Source organism: Branchiostoma floridae, chromosome 15 (genome assembly GCF_000003815.2).
Source record: "Branchiostoma floridae strain S238N-H82 chromosome 15, Bfl_VNyyK, whole genome shotgun sequence".
Lineage (NCBI taxonomy): Eukaryota > Metazoa > Chordata > Leptocardii > Amphioxiformes > Branchiostomatidae > Branchiostoma > Branchiostoma floridae.
The window spans coordinates 10,223,921-10,242,618 of NC_049993.1; the positions used below are offsets into that span (position 1 = coordinate 10,223,921).

Below are 18,698 nucleotides of genomic sequence, written 5' to 3' on the forward strand. Positions count from 1 at the left end.
TCATTACAAGTGAAAAACATGTGTTCTCTATTAGTGTGTAAGTCTAAACCTCCTTTCACAGGAGCTAAGCAGGGCTAAAAATTTATTGAGGGAAAAAGTGTAAAGTATAGGTGCACTTTTCTGTGAAGGGGTTGGGGTTTTATGCGCGTTAAAATTTGCGCGTTAAAACTTGCGCGTTAAAAACCTGCGCGTTAAAATATGCAAATTGGCTGATTCCCTCGGGATTTGAAAACTTTTTTGCTGTTTTTAACTTTAAAGCTTGAAGATGATAACACAAAATAATATTTTGTTGCATTCTAGAGTACAATATCCCTTTCTGTAAATATTCCAGGAGTTTTAAAGTGATTTTTGAATGTTAAGTTTTAACGCACAACGACGGTTGACATTTGCACGAAAAACAATCTGCTTGAGAAAAGATGAAATGAAGCTTATAGAATGGAGAAAAGCCTCAAGCAGTTATATTTTACAATACAAAACCTCACATTAGTAATTTTTCCATGTATTTGTGTCAAATTCAAGTGATTTTGAAATCTTCTGGATATGCAAATTAACCTATTCCCAAGGGACCTAAAAAATTAGGAGCTTTTCAAACCAAAAATTCTGGTAACAGATGGAAAATCATATAATGGGGTCACATTTTTCTTACTAAGAATTCATCAATGCACAACTTAATTTTCTAACGCGCAGATTTTTAACGCGCGCGCAGATTTTTAACGCGCAGAAAACCCGTTCCCTTCTGTGCACAACCTAAAATAAAGCTACAAAACCTACTTGCCTTCTGAAATTCTGTTACTGTTGTCAAACTTTTAAACCTTTGGAAAGAAAAGGTCATACAAAAGAGGTTTGGCATCTTTTTTCTCATACTTGAGTGTCAAAAACATGCTACACACAATACTTACATGTAATATGTACAACAGCACATCTATATATGCAACTTAACACTGAATATCTTGGTGCAGCCTTGAGTAAATTTTACTGTAAAATATTCAGCGCACAGCTGCAATATTTTGAGTGCACAAAAGTTCATACTGAATTTACTACATCTACCCAGCCTTTCCAGCCCTGTTGTAACATTACAAGCACATGGCCCCATCCCCTCCCAACTACAGCCAGTTGTCTGGTGTTCCGTTGATGTTTCTTGGACAGCTGGACTTGGAAATGGCCCAAACAAAGAGGTCCATTCAGAAGCAGTGGTTGGCGGGGTGTTATTGTTAGTGCTGGGGTCAGGCCATGACTGTTGGCTGAGAGTGATCTCTATTTTTTCTATCACCATCTTCTCTCATCATGCAAGAATTACTGTATCAACACCTGTCCTTGTAAGGGAAAAGTCTAGTACTGTAGATTCATTTAGTTTTGGTGTGGTTTTATTTTATTTCAGCAGAAAGAGGAGTTTTTTTGTGACATTTTAATTCAGAGTTTAAGCAGTTATAACTTGCCATGAATTTGCAATGGCGTGGTCACCGCAAAAATTGTGAGAAAATAACAACGCTAAGGTTTCAAGATTTATGGTATAGTGTCTAGAGTTGGGTTCTTGTCTACAATTTGCAAGATGACAGAATCCATATAATAATTGCAAAATGCACATGTCCAATGATCACTCTTAAACTGCTACTCTTGCATGGGGATTTGCATATTTGAATCCCAAAACAGGTTTTTGCAGGTATTTTATGCAAGGAAATATGGAGAGGGGTAAACTGATGCAAGAATGTATATACCAGGCTAAGAAATTTGTAGAGTCTAAATTCCTTTGTCCAGGTAGGAACAGCTAATTTCATTTTAGGCCACTCTTTACATTCATGTCACAATCATTTCAATCAGGTAAACTTTAAGCAAACAAGCTCGCTGCCATTATGGCTGATTACCATTTAAATGCTTTGAATAACTCAATATACATGTACATTGCACTGTGCACTCATATGTATAATATCATGTATCATACTACTGTAACAGTATTTTCAATATTCAAATATGACTTCAAAATCTTGGAGTTCAAAACAGAAGAAAATTATTACAGGGTTGGAAAAAAAATGCCTGGCACAAGTTTGAATGTTATCAGAAGCAAAGGTCATTTTAAAGAGCTGATGGCTTAGTGTTGATTTAATTATATCTCCTCCTCCTAAATAAATAATGAAGCCAGGATTTAATCTGATTACCTGATATCATGGTACCACTGGTATTTCACCTGATATAACACCACTATAGAAAAGGATCTGCACACATACTGAGGTTCTAGGTAGCGCACCATTAACATAACGGGTTATCATGCGATAACTTGTGACCACCACGCTAAATTGAGGACCATTACGCTTATTTTGAACTAGCATAGTGATACTCCATAAGTATGTACTTGTGGACAAGCACCGCAAAATGCATAAATAAAACAAATAATAGTTACTATTTAGTCAATTACAATCCGCTGGATATGATTTTGGAAACAGACGTTTACCTACATGTAGATATATTCATTGACCATTCCCAAAGTGTTCACAATTTGTCACTAGAGAATCAATGTCCAGGCTTCTACTAGAAACATCTGGAAGTTTACATCCAATGGAGTTTCTGTCATCTTGACTGGGTTTAGAGATTTGTTATAGACTTGGTGAAAGAAAGCGCCTTACAAGGTTCAAGTATATAAATGTGCTCACCTGTTTCATATCAAGTTCAAATGTTAAGGTTCCTAACGAAAAATTCCTGTACATCTTAAGACATTTGCGGTGTTTCTTTATTTCTGTGAATGCATTGGGCAAACTTGAAACACCTGCTACTGTGACATTATACTTATAGGTTCCCATGATACAGGTACACATGTAATAAGGAAGAACATCACTGAATCCAAAGCTGTTTTATAACAATCTTTCTAGACCAAGTCTTTCTAAATCAGTAGCTGTCCTGTGGCGTAACTGCAGGGTGTTTGGTCCTGGTTCAAATTCTGTCTGGCTACTGATGTATTGGCCTTGGGAATGGCACTCTACATGACTTTCCTCACTCCACCCAGGTGTAAAAATTTGTACCTGACTTCAGTTAGGGATGTAAAAGATAGCAGAAGGAGAGGGATGGGCTCCACCTCCCAATTACAGTGTAACACATGCCCTAGACATATCTAACAACCCACTGCCCCTACAGCCTAAAAAAAAGGGACTACCTTAAACTTTACCTTTGTTATTTACACAAACCCTTACAATTATACACTGCTTTATACAGTAATCATTACCCAACCTTGCTGATAAAATCTAGGCAACACAAAGAGCTGGAATCCTAGGCGGTTTTTCGAAAATCCTTGTTATGTGCAATGTATGTTGCTCCAGGCATCATGGTATATGGACCTGAAAACTAAGAAATTCTTTTCTAACATACCAACAACACAACTAGACAGATTCAGTGTCAGGTTTCAGTAAATAATAGCTATTTGACCTACAGGTCTACTCTCCAAGCAGACGTCCGCTGGCCATGAAGAAAATAGGACAAAATATAAAGCCCAACAAAAACGACGAAAACACTTTAAAAAAGAGCCGTCTCCAAACAACTGCTTGGCGAGTATATGTAAAGGTCCTGGATTGCTAAAAATTTATACACTACAGCCTATGTGGTATAAAACGTTGAAGTCTGGTCCCAAAAATTATTCCCCCCTCCCCTCCCTAAAAAAAAGGTAAGGTCATGTAAATGTAAGTTGCAAATTTTGCAAGCTTCACAGTGCCTATATTCATACATGTATATATGCATTTTGATAATTTGTATTGTTACTATAGAATTGTTTCAAACGCAAATTTCAAACACAGAAAACGTCCTTTCCTCTTCTAGAGTGAAATTACATCTTACTTAATATAAGTAACTGTGAAAATGAATGATTTTGCAGTGATAAGGGGGGTGTGGTTGGAAAAACCTAAATAAATATCAAATCCTACTCAGTTGTTTTGCCATTTATGATTAGATAGCATAATCACAGTAAAGCAATTAGCAAGAGGTATCATACTACACAAGTAATGAGTTGTGGGTTCACCAATCATGAGCCTCCATTTTAAATTGATTATCAAGCTGTCATATCATTGGCCAGTCACTGACTGTTCAGTTATTACTTTGACAGCCTATGAGTCATACATGCATGGATGTAACTAATGCGGTACAACACATTTCTACATTCATATCAGTTCCCTTGGTAGTACACTGTTAATGTAAATAATGGTTAACCTAACAAATAATAATGAATATGACTCAAGTGCAAAGTCCTCAACAACAACTTCATGCTTTTATGTTCTGTAGAATATATATCACGATTTTATTTCACCCGTGTGTCTTTTTCCTTGAGTGAGGGAAGTATGCGGTTGCCGTTTTGAAGCGTTCTTTTACGCGAGCTTCGATCCAAAAGATTCACATGTTATCTCGTATTGCATACACATGTAAGGTGTGGGGAGAATGGTAGCTAATTCAGATAACCAGGCTTTGCTGCCAACCACACGCCACTACGGTGACCACCTGTCTTAGCTGTGGTGGTTTTGCATGGTCAATATATACTACACAGGCACCTTTGGCTATACAACATGTGTCTTATTGATGAACAAGAAAAAGTAACAGTCTTAATTGTATGGCAATAAAACCTTAGTGAATAAAGATAAGTAGGTCTATTTAGAATGAACAATGAGCAATTAATGACAAAGGCTAGCTGAGTACAGAGAATTATAGGCTTATTAGGGTGCCAATGGGAAATAAGGTTATTGACACCCTAATCAGGTGGTCTTGTTGTATAAGATAGGGGTGGGTACCGGTACAGAAAATTCAGGTACAGGTACTGTCCAGGTCCAGAGGATCAGGTCCAGGTCCGGACCTGATCTGATCCTGATTGTCTGTAAAATCTTGTGAAAGGTTAATACTCAAACGATGGTCCATTTTGCCCCAAAGGAATCTGTTCAGTGGAATATCCTATACCCCCTGGCATTTTTAGGTTCTACAATTGTATGTTCATGTAAATCTGCTTCTGTACATTTGACGGTAGAGATTTCAGGTAGAAATGACTGTAACTCTACACTTGCTATTTTCATGGGCGGGTTAGCCCACAGACGATCAGTTCACTGACGGGTGGACTCGCCAATGTGCAACCAAACCCTGGTGTTTCGAGTTGGAGCAGTGGTTTGAAAACATATATGATAAATCCATTTTTGTCTCTTCTATTCTATATATTGACAGTATAAAAAACAATGAAAATTGCTTTCTTGCTAAAAAATTAATCTGAATTTCTCGGCCATACAAGATTTAAAAAATCCAACTTCAAATTTCAGTTCAAATCACAAGCATTTTGTTTCTTTGTGTAAGCTCTTTCTCTTGCACTAAACTTCATCTTTTAGTACAAAATACTTCTCCTAAAAGGCAGTTTTAAATTAAACTACAAATATTTTTCGTTTCTTTTGCCAAACTGTCAAACCTGTTTGTTGACAATAGAAACTGGAGGTGACATGCTGAATGACAGGTCTGTTGGCCCAGTTAAACAGGTGTAAACCAGTTTGTGTTTGTCTGTGGGTACAACTGATCATACAGGTGAGGGTGGGGTATGGACTCAGCAATTGTTTTGTCACTTTTGCTCCTGACCATTGTTTCTCCACCTCTCCTTGTGTTTGTACCATACACTTAGGGAATGACAATGGCTTGGCAGTATTTCATTAAAGCATTAGTGGTTTGAGACCTTAAAATGTTTGGGTGTGTTTTAAAGTTTGCAGTTTTTGCAGTCACTTATTCACCGCAAGTTTGTTGACGCACACAAGAAAGGGCCTGTGTTTCAGTTGGCTTGCTAATATTCTTTCCACCACAAACTCAAAGGATTGAAAGATACAGCAAACTCTTGGTCTTTTGGTGTACTTAGAAATTTAGCTACTGCAAACTTTAAGCTTAACTGAATTTACAGCAGATCCTACGGTAGCATAAGATAGTATCAAAAGCTGCCAGAGGAGTGAAGCCGGTCAAGAAGTGTGTTTGGCTCCCAGTGGATGATGACTCCCTTTGGCCAGCTGTACTCCTGAGCCAGCTTTGATACTATCTTATACCACTGGTAAATCTGTCTGGAAACTAAATTTATAGTATATGTCTTCTCGGTACCAAACTTTCACGGCCTGAGAAAATTTAACTTGTTCTCAGAACTAAATGTTCACGGTAGCGGTAGGTGCGTGTAAAAAAAGACTTGTATTATTTGTTGTCAGTAAATGATAAGCTCACGTTACAGTCCTCACCGTGAAAACCGTGAACATAAAAGTACACTGCAAAAATCAGGAATTACGGTTTCCAAGAAGACCAATGAGAGAGCCCATAAAATCTGTATATTTCAATGGGACCACAAAAATATAGTCACATTGGCCAGGGTGTACATAGGGTACATCTAGATCTATACAAGCAGTAACTGGGGCATAGTGGTTGACATAGATTGGTGCATAATTCACCATTAACAATTACGCCCATTATACCCTGGGTAATTTGAGGCTAAATTGGTCTCGTCATGTCTACAGATTGCTGTAAGTGCCGCACTTAAAACTATACCAGAACCTAGTATCAACAATCACATGGAATATATAGCACAAACATTTTGTAACTTTTTTACTTTGTTTCTTAGAATGGATGCTTCTATCTTTCTTCTTTTTCTACATGCGTTTCATGTCCTGGCCACCCCTAAACTTCATGAGTGGAACGGTCCGGTGTCCAGATTTCTGCTGTTTTCAATTTCCAGCCTGCATGATAAGAAATGGCCAGGTTGTTATCCTGTGGATTAGGCCAAACCAAATTATTCTATTGCTTCTCAGACATTTCAAGGTGAAAATATGACAAGAGGATATCATTTAAAACAAAGGGCTGGAAGGAAAACTTGAATATGACTGTATTTAATATACCAATGATTAATGCCATGTTTTTCCAGTGAAATATAATTTCAAGGTTCTAGCTAGTGCATTTTTAGTGTATTACTGTAAAGTGCCATCATGCTATTATTTGTGGACACTGCGATAATTGAGAACAATTATGCTAATTTTCAACTTACATAGTGGTACTTTGGTAGCATTTACGTATGTAATAATGCCAGATCAAAATTTCAAATGTGGTAAATGTGACCATAAAAACTAACCAAAAAAAATTCAAAATGTGGTCTTAAGTAAAAATCCTCACAATGGAATACTCTTGACAATACTCCAGCAGCGAAATTCCGTCAAAGGATGGAAGGATGGATGTTGGCTAGAACCATGTACTAAAATAAAATCCTGGCTAAAAGTAAAACTGTGCCATATTTATTAAATACAATATGAGAACCAACAAATCAAATTGACGCTGCCTTATTCTCTGTTACAGGGAGATTGCCTGAACAGAAGCCTAAATCCTACCTGTCTGGCAACAACCTTGGAAGTCCAGCTTTAAACCATGGCAACGCTGATTATGGTATACACTGTTGGGCCATGTCAAATCAATTTTCCCCTCTCAATTATTATATACAACAATATATATGCAAAATCAAAATCTTGAGTGTTGCGTCAAATAACCAACCTTGCGTCAAGGAACCTTTGGACGAAAAAACTGCTATATATATGTCTGTAAAACCATGCGACTTTTTTCGTGACTTGACGTCAGTTGATGACCATCGTATTAAAACTTAAATGATAGTTAGAATTCGATTACTTTGTTCAAATATTATATCGGTACTATGAATGATTATGTGATGATAATGATGAATAATAATAATGATAACATTATTGATTAAAGTAAAACATACATTGATAAATATGTTGCCAATGTCGTAAATAATCATAGAAGCAATATAATATATTGCAAGAAATACTATGACCGATAATAATACAATAAAGATAGCTGGACTATTGAAAAAAGAAACATTTGACAACAATGATCAAAAGTACAGTTACTGTATATTGAGTGTACAATGTAACAACTGTATGCCCTAGGGTAGAAGTGACCATTGTCAAAGCTTAGTTTAAGTTTAAGAAACAGCTGTTCAAATGGCAGGCATATTTTCCATTCATTCCGATTCCTCATCATTGAATCATTCCCTGCATATAGACAATGACTCAGTGTATAATAAACAAGATTCACATGCATTACAAACATTTTACATACTAAGAGGATCTAACAATAGGGCATTGTTCTTTCTGATCTTGTGCTATGGTTTAACAACAATAATTACTGTGTACTTGCTTGGTAACAATTTAACTACTGTAAATGCACAAACTTTCGTGGTGGTTTAATGTTCGCAGTTTTTGCGGTGGCCGCTTCAACGCGAAATTAAAACCGCATTTTAAATTTAACATTTTCCATGGCAGTAAAGAGACTACAGTGCCTGGTGCTACCGTGAACTTAAAACCACCACGAAAAGTCATTTTTCCCACTACAGCAAAGTAAATCCCAGCAAATTTAAATGCATTTACAGTATACCAGTACAACCAGAACACGTTTCAAGCTAGTAATATTTCTGCCCTTGAGCCGCTGTGCCAACCAAGCATCTTTGTAATTATGGCCTGAGGTTAGAAGATATTACACGACAGGAAAAACAGCTAATTTACCCGGAGATAAAGTCTATAATGGATCCTTTTCCCTCCAGGTCAATTCGCTACAGGCCCCCATCAAGGCCGGATTAGGGCGGCCAATTTCAAAGATGATAGGGGAAAATACAGGAAGCCTGAATCCGTCCGGTTATTTATATCTCATACTGCAAACTATCCTCCACTTACAAGGACTGAATAACTGTTAAACCTAAGGGTGGTCCTAAATTTATTGCAACTTGTCGTAGAACATAGAAATCATTAGTTATAGAGATGTTGTGAAACTACGAAGAAAGAGGCAGCGAAGATTTAAAAGAAAACAGCACTTATAATCTGGCACTTACAAAGACCCAGACCTAAATTTATGTCACTTTCTGTGGAATACAAAATGCAATAGTAATAATATTGTAAAAGTCCAAACTAAGAAATACTGTTCATTCAGATTAAAGAGAAAAACTCAATTACAATAAGACACTTCCAAAAAGACACATTCTATTTCTACCTTCTAAGGGTTATTCCAAATTCTCATAACTTGCCATACATAAAATATTGCCACTTCTGGTGATATTGTAAAAAATACAAGCAATAAGTCCTGGGACCATTCCATTTCGATTACAAAGAAAAACAGCATTTTTTTTTATTATGAATTCATTTACTAGTATTATTGTGCCACTTTAGTCTTTGTGTTAGGACTTTTTCGTAGCATTTCAGATTCACAGTTGAAGCAATTCAGTATTTTACAGCAGTATTACATTGGAAATTCATGTTCGATAAAGTTTTACAACTTACAGTAATAGTAATAGCGGGGAACGGCTAGCTAAAAATCGAATCAGTGTTCCGATTCGGCCGTAAAATTTGATGGGATCACAGCACAAAATCTGATTATCTCCTAAGAATGGGGTCACTACAAGTTAATATATGCCAAAACAAACAAGCCGTGTTGAATGGAAGATAAACATTATGCAAATCATGTTTACAAAAAGGTTAAACATGAGACCAAGGTAAACACTTCAGTATGGGGACTGAAAACCATGAATAATATAATGAAAAAAACAGCCTTGTTCTTAACCCACTACATGTATTTTCATATAGCTACCACATTTACAACAACTTAAATAATAATAAGTAGACAAAAAAATGTCTACATATTATTACTCATCATTCGTATTCCACTGTCTTTGAAAAAGGAGTCAAACCCAATAACCCAGGATCTAGAGTTAGGTTTTAGTAGTTTTAGACTAGAGTAGACTTGTGATATTGTTTTTACACTGTTTGAATCTCTCTGCAATTAGCCCACGGGCAAGAATCTGCAATAAACTTTATTATCATCAATTGTTATAGCATTGAAAATAGTAAATATTCCTTTGATTTCAAGTAACATTTTACATCTTCTTGTTAGAGAATGAATCGTATAATCAATTCTGTAATACTTGGTTTGGATAGTGGCATATTTGTTTTATGCTGTGTGTTTTGTTATGTCAACTAAAAACACTGCGCCAACATTAAAATTCCCAGGTTAAGTGCTATGAAATGTCTCAATTACGACGTCCATTCTTTTACATTAAGATGAGTCACTGGTACTTTTATAATGCGATTACGGTCTAACGTAGTCTTCATTACGAAGGGGAAGCCAGATACAAATTGGATCGGGTGTTTTTGAGTCAGCATTTTTAGGACTGAAGCCGTATATGTACTGTGTTTCATCTGACATCACTACACAAACAACAGCTCCATTCATTCTTGACTGCTCACTTTTGTCATGTAGATACGTACCTCCCACACTCAGCCTTCAACATGCGCGCAGGACGTGCAAATATTAACAATCGTGGGCGTAGCTGGCACCGAAAAGCAAGGAAAATGGTCGAGCGAGGGGATAGTCATCTCAAATTGACGAATCGGGAGAGTAACTCGGAGCGACAGGCTTTTGGTCGTGACTTGGGAAGGAGACAAACAAATTGTATTATTCCCTCCCCTTCAAAATGAGTTCTAGACTTGCAAATATCAACCAACGGAAGCATTGCAAGCACAGAAAAATACATGAAAAATGGTTGAAGAGGTGGAAATTGCAGTTAAATTGATGAATCAGGAAACTAACTACAAGTGACAGGTTTTGTTGGCACCGTGGGAAGATGGGCAAGAAATATATACTAGTATTAGTAGTAACAATCTCAAAACAGACGTGGTGGGAAAAAGAGAATTTTGAAGCATTTAGGAACCTTTTCTGAAGCCGATTGTCTGCCAATATTGCAGTGTGGGGTAATCAGTGAAACCCTTTTCTCTTAAAACGTTACTACTTTCCACCCCTCACATCTGCTTGGAGTTTAGAACTAGTAAAAAAGCAACAAGTCAGTGTCTGTACTCCGTATCTCTTGGCTAGGAGCTCGCGCAAAAGAATGCTTCAAAACCGCCGACCACAGACTTCCCTCCCTCGGGGAAAAAGACACACACAGGGGTAAAATAAATCGTGATCTACGATAATACAAAATGGTAGCATTTTAGCCGGGTGGAAAGTAGAAAAACAGCGGTGTTTTTCTCGCCGAAGCCCGCCTGCAGTTCACGTGTGTTTGGCTGTCTTTTTTACGGCGTCAACTGCTTCTGGGAATGGCTTGCTTTGTTCACGCCATTGGGAAGGAATACCAGAAGCAGTTTCAGATTGAATATGACAGTTAAGTTGATAATAGAAGAGGAAAAGAAGAGTTAGAAGATGAAGTTTTTACCTGAGCGGTGATATCGTTGGGAAGATTTCGGACTACGATTCTGCGCCGATTGTTGAATTCCGACTTGGCCCGGCTTAGAACCTCCCGTCTCTCCTCCTCTCCCAGTGCCGTGAGACTTTCCTCTGGCTTCAAAACTACTTCCCCTCGCTGCGAGGAGCCTTGGCTGTCTTCTGACGACATATTGTGGGAGGAGTTGCCGTTTAGATCGCTGTGAGCTGGAGGTTCGGAGAGCAGAGGCGGTTTACTGTGGACTGCCGCCGCCATTTTGAAAATTTCAGAATTCTCCCAGCATCCTGCGCGCCTACCCAAACCCCTTGGCGAAATCTCACCAACCAAAAAATTCACAGTGCGTGTTTAAAATGATAAAATTACTTGATTGCAGGCTTTTTATCCTCATAAATGTGTTAGATATTGTTGCAGAATGGTTGTAGAGTAGAATTGTCTTTTAGAATTGTTGCAATTTGGTTGTTGTCTACACTTTGCAATTAATCCAACTGTTGCGCATGCACAATAAAGTTCAACACCAATACGTGCATTGAAATGATAAAATCGCTTATTTCTAAAGTTGTCTCCTGGTAAATTTTTGTAGAATTGCTGCAAAATGGTTGCAGAGAAGGACAGCCTTTTAGAATCATTGCAAATTGTTTGCTGTGTGCTATTTGTATTTAGGACAACTGTTGCGCAATTAAAGTTTGGCAGCACTTTTCGCATTTGTTGAAACTTCCGTATATACGCGTAAATTCAACCAATCGAAATTCTTAATTTTCCAGATTTGTTGGTTTCATCAATTGTTTTAAGGTGACGTTAACTCAATCCCTTTTCCCTGAAGGAGATGATGATGATGATGATGACATCTTTTTGATTCCCGTGATACGAGAAAATGTTTGAAAAAATCACCTCAGTTTCTACAAACCCAGTATTTCCTTCATATTAAAGAAAGTATTGATTATATTAACCGTCTTTTTCTCTTTCTTTGAAAAAAAAGTCAGATAACAGAAATAAAGAAAATCAAGCAACAGACAACTAACCAATCAGCAACAAAGTTCGAACCGTTTTTGAAAATGAATCATGTGCAGAATTTCCTCGCATATTCCTAGGACAACGATGCCCTTGCAATTGCATAATTTGTACAATTTAAAAAGATCGTCTCAAAACAGTTTCTTTCTTCCGTTACTTCCCGAAACAGCCCACACCTACAAGTTCTCCGTGCGTTTGAAATCTTCTGAAGCCCTTCCTTGTTTGTTTGCAATTGTTTGCTTCCGTATCATTTTCGTCAGAGACGAGGGGCGATATAGACTTCCTTGCAACCCCTCCGTTTATTGCCTGTTAAGAGTGAATAAATTCAAACGAAAGATCGGAGGAATAAACGAGTTTTCCCGTTTGAACATCATTCATTAGTATATTAATTCATCTACACTCATTCCTGTCTATTTTGTTTCTTGAGACTGAACTTAATGAAAGAAAAGAAAAATTGTTGTATATGTTACATCCACACACATATATACACGTTGAAATTCCCCCCATTCCAAGACGATTATGGTAAAGATCAATTGTTTTCACGATGACAAGCACGATGGAAAGCGTACAATCATAAGACTGAAAGGTGCTGTGATTGCAGCATACGCTAGAGGGAGTTGCAGAGCTGGTGTTGCAACTGCACTTTTGTTGTTTAACAATAGTCCTCCCAAGGGTGCGAAGTTTTGTAGTGCATTGTATAACCTATCGCTAGCGTTTGTAGGGGTAATTGTGGTTTAGCATGATAAAAAAAGTGCTTAAGAAGCTGCGGATGGAGTGCTACGTACGTTGGCTCGGTCCTGACGGCGGGGATCCTGACCAATCAAAACATTGATATGGTTTGAGCCTCCTGGTGGCTTTCCAAGGTACTGCAGCAGAACTTTCGGGTTTGATATCTCGTGTGGTGGTACATTAATAATAACTTTATTGCAAGTTCATGCCCGAAGGCTAATTGCAAACAAAGTATGTGAGATTTTGAGAAATTTTTGTACATTTCGAGGTGCAATACTGTAATGTTAACAACATTGACATGTAAAGTGTAGCATGTCTCTATATATAAAACACCGCAAACTAGCGCGAATGACTAACATGCAGTGTACGTGGGCAATAAGACTGTGTGACGCACTGGATACATTGTCTTGTCTATGCGCTTATGAATAAAAACATGCAGAAACTATTTAGTAGTTACCAGAATTCCACCTTGTTGTACACGTTGACACCACAGCTTTAAAATGAGGTCAGCGTATAAAACATTGGCATTAAAATCATTATGCAACATTACATGTGTTATGGTCGTCATTTTCCGTTCTCCTGTTTGCAGGGTTATGATGCTACTTCTTTTGTAACGTCCAGTTTTTGGACATAGTCTATTGATCTTGAGTTTGCTGGAACGTGTGGTTCGCTCAGTAAGTAACAGCCCCTCGTGTTTGAGGCAGCCATGGAAAGACAGGCGACCGGAGCTCCAGACGTTTCTTGGCAATTGCAAACTTCAGGCAAAGGTGATCTCTTCGTTGGTCTGGGGTAAGTTCAGTGTCTTGCTATAGGAGAGGACAGAAGAGACTCCGGAGCTATCATACGGCTTGATACCAGACTAGTGTCTTTCACACCTCAGAGTATTGCGTGTAACATTGTCTGACACGCGCTTTTCTGGATGAACTCGTAATCCCCAAGCAGATCCTACGGTGCCATAAGATAGTATCAAAGGGAGTATAGCCGGCTATGGGAGTCAAACGGGCAGTTTGATACTACTAGTATACCTTACGTACCGTGGATCTGGTTGGAGATTAATGAACTCGATATCTTGCGTTCGTCCAGGATGAGGCGGGCGCTGTGCATTCACAAGTTGGGCGGACGAATGTTTTGTAGCAGGTAAAGGCCCCTTAAGCTAGGGGCACAACCCGCCGTACTTGCAAGTGCGTGCTGTCTACGTGCCAAAACGTGGGCAATCTTTTGGTATCCGTAAGTGGTAAGTACCGTCTCTGTACGAACACGTGGCGAATCCCACGGATTTGGGAGCACGCAGACACGCCGTAGAAATTTAAGTTAGAAACATTTCTAATATCAAAGTCATTATTTCTGATAGTTTCTAAACTGTTCCAACATAGATTCATCATTTATGATCACATGTGATCACATGTTCGAACATGGAAACAATATGATAAAACTGGGTCAGTGGGCTGGGAAGAGGGCAATTCACACATCCCTGCCAAGTACAGGAAATTATGTCTGTCTCACAGCTTCTAACAAGAGAGCCACCAATGTCTACTAAAGAAGATCTAAAAATACAAGGCCCAAACAAAAGGCCCAGCTTAGCACCTTGGTTTATGGGGTAATAAAAGTTTTTATGGAGAGAAAATGAGCAAATATATTGTGTTCTAACCTAATAATTGTACTTTTAGAAGTGACACTTGCGAGGTACCCAGGACTGGAGTTGTAGAAATTTATTGGATAGTTGTAAAAGTGACACCAATATGGAAGCTATGAGTGTGGTTACCAACTTTGTTGGTGATGCCAGTCTATACCACACTAGTGTCACTTTTACCACACCAGTATATGTCTTAAATACAGGAATGTATGCCTTGTTGGCTCTGATACCATGTTTTGTCCCCTTAAATCTTTTTACATCTCATCACAACTTTATGGTGCCTATTTTTGAAAATGCACCCATCTTGTTTTTCTTTTCGCCCTATCGCACTATTTTTACAGTCTGCAGAGGATGTCATCCATAAAATTTACCTGCTGTGGCCAAATAAGAACTTTCTTTGCACGCCTTTTCATATTGAATCTGACCATTCGACCTGTAATATGCAACAGTGGCTAAGGTCTTGTGATCTAAATAAACAAAGAATGTCACAGGAAAATAAGAAACATTTTGTCTATAAAACTTGTAATATTCATCAATGGCTAAGTTATCGTGGTGGGAAGTAATTACAACAAAAGAAAAAAAGTAGACAAGAAAAAGTCTTAATAGTACATGTATCAAGCTTGAACCATGCAACATGTCCCAAATGAGAATGATTCTAACAAACAAATAATGAAACAAAAAGGGAAAATTTGAAGTTTATTTTCGTGAACGTTTAATAAACATATTGTTTGAAAATTGTCTCACAAGTTCCATTAAACATTAGTGGTGTGGGAAAAGTTATTGTCATTTCAGTTACTACAGTCTCTTGGGTGGAAATTGTATGTTGTCATTGGTTCCTTTACGCGTCGTTTCAATTAAAGGGAAGTCTAAATGTTTTTCAGGCACTGTCTTGCCTATTCACAAGTAAGGTACAGTTGCCAAAGACTTGTAATCATGTTGTTACAAATTGTAATGGTGAAGTGATGAATGTTCATGTTACATTCTGGTAGGTTAGAAAAGGTCATTGTATAGATTATAAACTTTAAACAAGTCAGTTGGGTATGTAGATAGTCACCACGTGTCATTGATGCCTCCTAGCGAATCATGTTATTCCTGCAGCAATATGTGATTTTTCTTTGCAATAATGTCTTAAACTGCTAAGAGGCAATTTTGATCCATACGGTGGACTCTGATACACTAATACATGTATAGGACTTTCTATGCATTGTACAGAATCTAAAAGGTCTTTGCGGAATACATGCGTGTTTACAGCATTCTATCATACAATCCACTACAGTAAGAAACTAGAGTTCGACGAACACATCTCTTCGCCAAATAATCATGTCTTTATTAAGACTTTAACGTCTTATCATGTATTACTACATTGTAAATAGTACCTACCCCAATAGCAAATGACTGCATGAACGTGTGTTCCTCACAAACCCATAAATGCCCCCACAGTGTTTTGTTAAAATCAGACTCTGCCAGACTCCAGCCTGGCCGAATAGTACCGTATATTCTCGATTGAAGTACGCACCCCAATTAAAGTACGCACCCCCGATTTGGGGCAAGTCTCAGACAAATTTGCCTCACTGAAACGTAAAATGGAAAAACCTGAATAAAGTACGCACCCCTTCTCCAGCGATCTTGAACACCTTTTGCACCAGACAAATTCTAAATTCATAGTGTTTAATCTCTTTTCCGATGGTAATTTTGCCTAAATCAAGGACTTATAAATTTATGAAACTCTATGTTTTCTCCGCCGGCAAATTATCCGTCTCTGCAAACTTGTAAACTGGTATTGATTTTAGGGGGCCTTGGACTGTGACCAAAGATGACCTGCATGGTAGCATCCCTGGTCAATCAGAATTTCATGCTTGTCAAGACCGACTGTCTTGACCTACTTTTTCTCTATCTTTAGACATCCATGGGCCGATTCAAGTTCTTTCGGGTGACTCCGTCACAAGTATATTTTTAACCTATATAGAAGTTTCCCTAAGTAATTATATCAAATAGATAGTGATTTATATAATTTGCATCTCAGTATGTTCATTATCACCCAAAGTAACTACATACCAAAAACAAAGACTAGTCAACAATCTCCTCTGGAGTTATCCTTCTTAAAAGTTACGAACTATAAGACCCACTGCAGTTCCAAACAAGCTGCTAGGGGGCCCAAAATTACACCATTCACTCCTAGTCCCAACAGCTATCCACCACTAAAAAATTAGGAACCTGGCACTTCTGGAAAATTTAGGCGCAAGCTTTAACGCTCACTTGCAGTACCAAAACAAGTCGCCAGGAGGCCCATTATCGAACTTGACCTTCCTTTCTGTGTCCCTTACCTATCAACAAAATGTCATTAGCATTCATCAAAAGCATCTTGAGTTATCTTGCATACAGATAAACGCACTTACATACAAATCCCGCTACAGCACCGTAGGTAAGAGCTAGGTAAACCATTTTCGCACTTGACCTTCCTCTCCAAAACCGCTACAGACCTACCAAGTATCGTGAAAATCGCCCAGCTGCATTTTGACTTATGCTGCCCAAAACAAACCCCCAAAACATACCAAGCTTGCTGCAGTACCGTAGGAAAACGCCAGGTAAACCGTTTTCTAACGTGGGATTTCTTTTGACAACCGCTACACACCTACCAAAAATCACAAAGTTCCATCCACAATTTCTGGAGTTATTTGCTGTTATCCTACATACAGACCCAAGTCAGCAATCTCATACTCTTCTTGGCGAAGAGAATTAGAGTGAAACATTACGCAGTTCATAACAATTTGAACGAATACGTACGATTCTTACAATAAGTTTACACTGTAAAAACACCGTAAAATGGCATGTATCTGGCGAATGTATAAAAGTGTATTTAGATAGAAGACATAATACTATTTTAAATCATATTTTATTTAGGTCGTACTATTCTGTTTATTAGGATGACATCAGCGATAGTTTCCAATAAAAAAAAAACGTTTTCAGCTATACAGTAAATCGTACAAAGTAGCTGAAAATGTGAAAATGCGTGCCGCAAAATGTCGAAAAACGTATACGGTCAAACCTGCCCAAGCTACCACCTCTTTGAAGCGACCACCTGGTCATTACGACCTATTTTTCTCGGTCCCGAAAATTTTCCCCATTGACGTAAGCATTGAGCAACCTCTTCACAATGACTTCCTGGCCAACGCGACCACGATCGCCAAAATTGGGACCAAATCCCTGCCCATAACGACCGCGTCATTTTCAAATCTTGAGGTGTTATCGATTTTCAATGATAACTAGCGCGATTTTGTGTCGAATTTGGCCAGTTTGCATCGCATTTTGACTGAAATTACGATGTCAAGATGTTCAAGATAAAGATGGCGGCGGATGCCATTAAACACAACGGAAACCATTGAAACAATGCATCGGGCATATTGTGAGTCGATACTCTTCTAACCGACCACATGGCCAAATCGACCGCTCTTGCCCGGTCCACCGGTTGGTCGCCTTGGGCAGGTTAGACTGTATTAATTTCATAGAATGCCAACGCCAATCCGAAGTCAAAGAAGAAGATATGAAAGAACAAAAAAAGCAGAATCTATTGTTTGGTATACCGTACTCTGTAGTAGTTAAGTCAGTTGTTTAACCTTGCTGACAATATGAATTTTAGAATAAAACTTTTTTTTCAGGCCAAACTTTTTTTATCCTTTTAACGTGGCCTAATACCAGGCTACGACCTCGGGGAGACTGAAAACCCCTGGGTGGGTGGGACTCCTGTTATACAATGTTTTCTTGGCCACTCCATCCGTTAAGTTATAGAGTCAAACGTGCCCAAGCGACCACCTCTTTTCAGCGACCACCTGACCAACGTGACCGCGACCGCCAAAAATTGGGACCAAATACTGACCCATAACGACCGCGTAATTTTTAACCTTGAAGTGTCAACGATTTTCGACGATAACTAGCGCGATTTTGAAACTCAATTGGCCAGTTTTTGTCGGATTTTGACTGCCATTACGATGTTATGTTTAGAATAAACACGACTCGAGGTCTACAATTGGGGGGGAAAGTCACTTCGCCCTCAAGCTGTGTGACTTTATTTACCAATATATAGAAAGTGAC

At 38.3% G+C, this 18,698-nt stretch overlaps 1 protein-coding gene across 4 annotated transcripts in view; it reads right to left on the reverse strand.

Moving 5' to 3' along the window:
• LOC118431372 (ribonucleoprotein PTB-binding 1-like) overlaps positions 1-11,521 on the reverse strand; it is a 58,670-nt gene extending 47,149 nt beyond the window's left edge. For all 4 annotated transcript variants that reach the window (XM_035842508.1, XM_035842509.1, XM_035842510.1 and 1 more), the window contains exon 1: positions 11,231-11,521. In XM_035842508.1, the coding sequence (XP_035698401.1) occupies positions 11,231-11,494 (264 nt within the window). In that variant the 5' untranslated portion in view covers positions 11,495-11,521. The remainder of the gene's footprint in view (positions 1-11,230) is intronic.
• Positions 11,522-18,698: the final 7,177 nt, after the last annotated feature.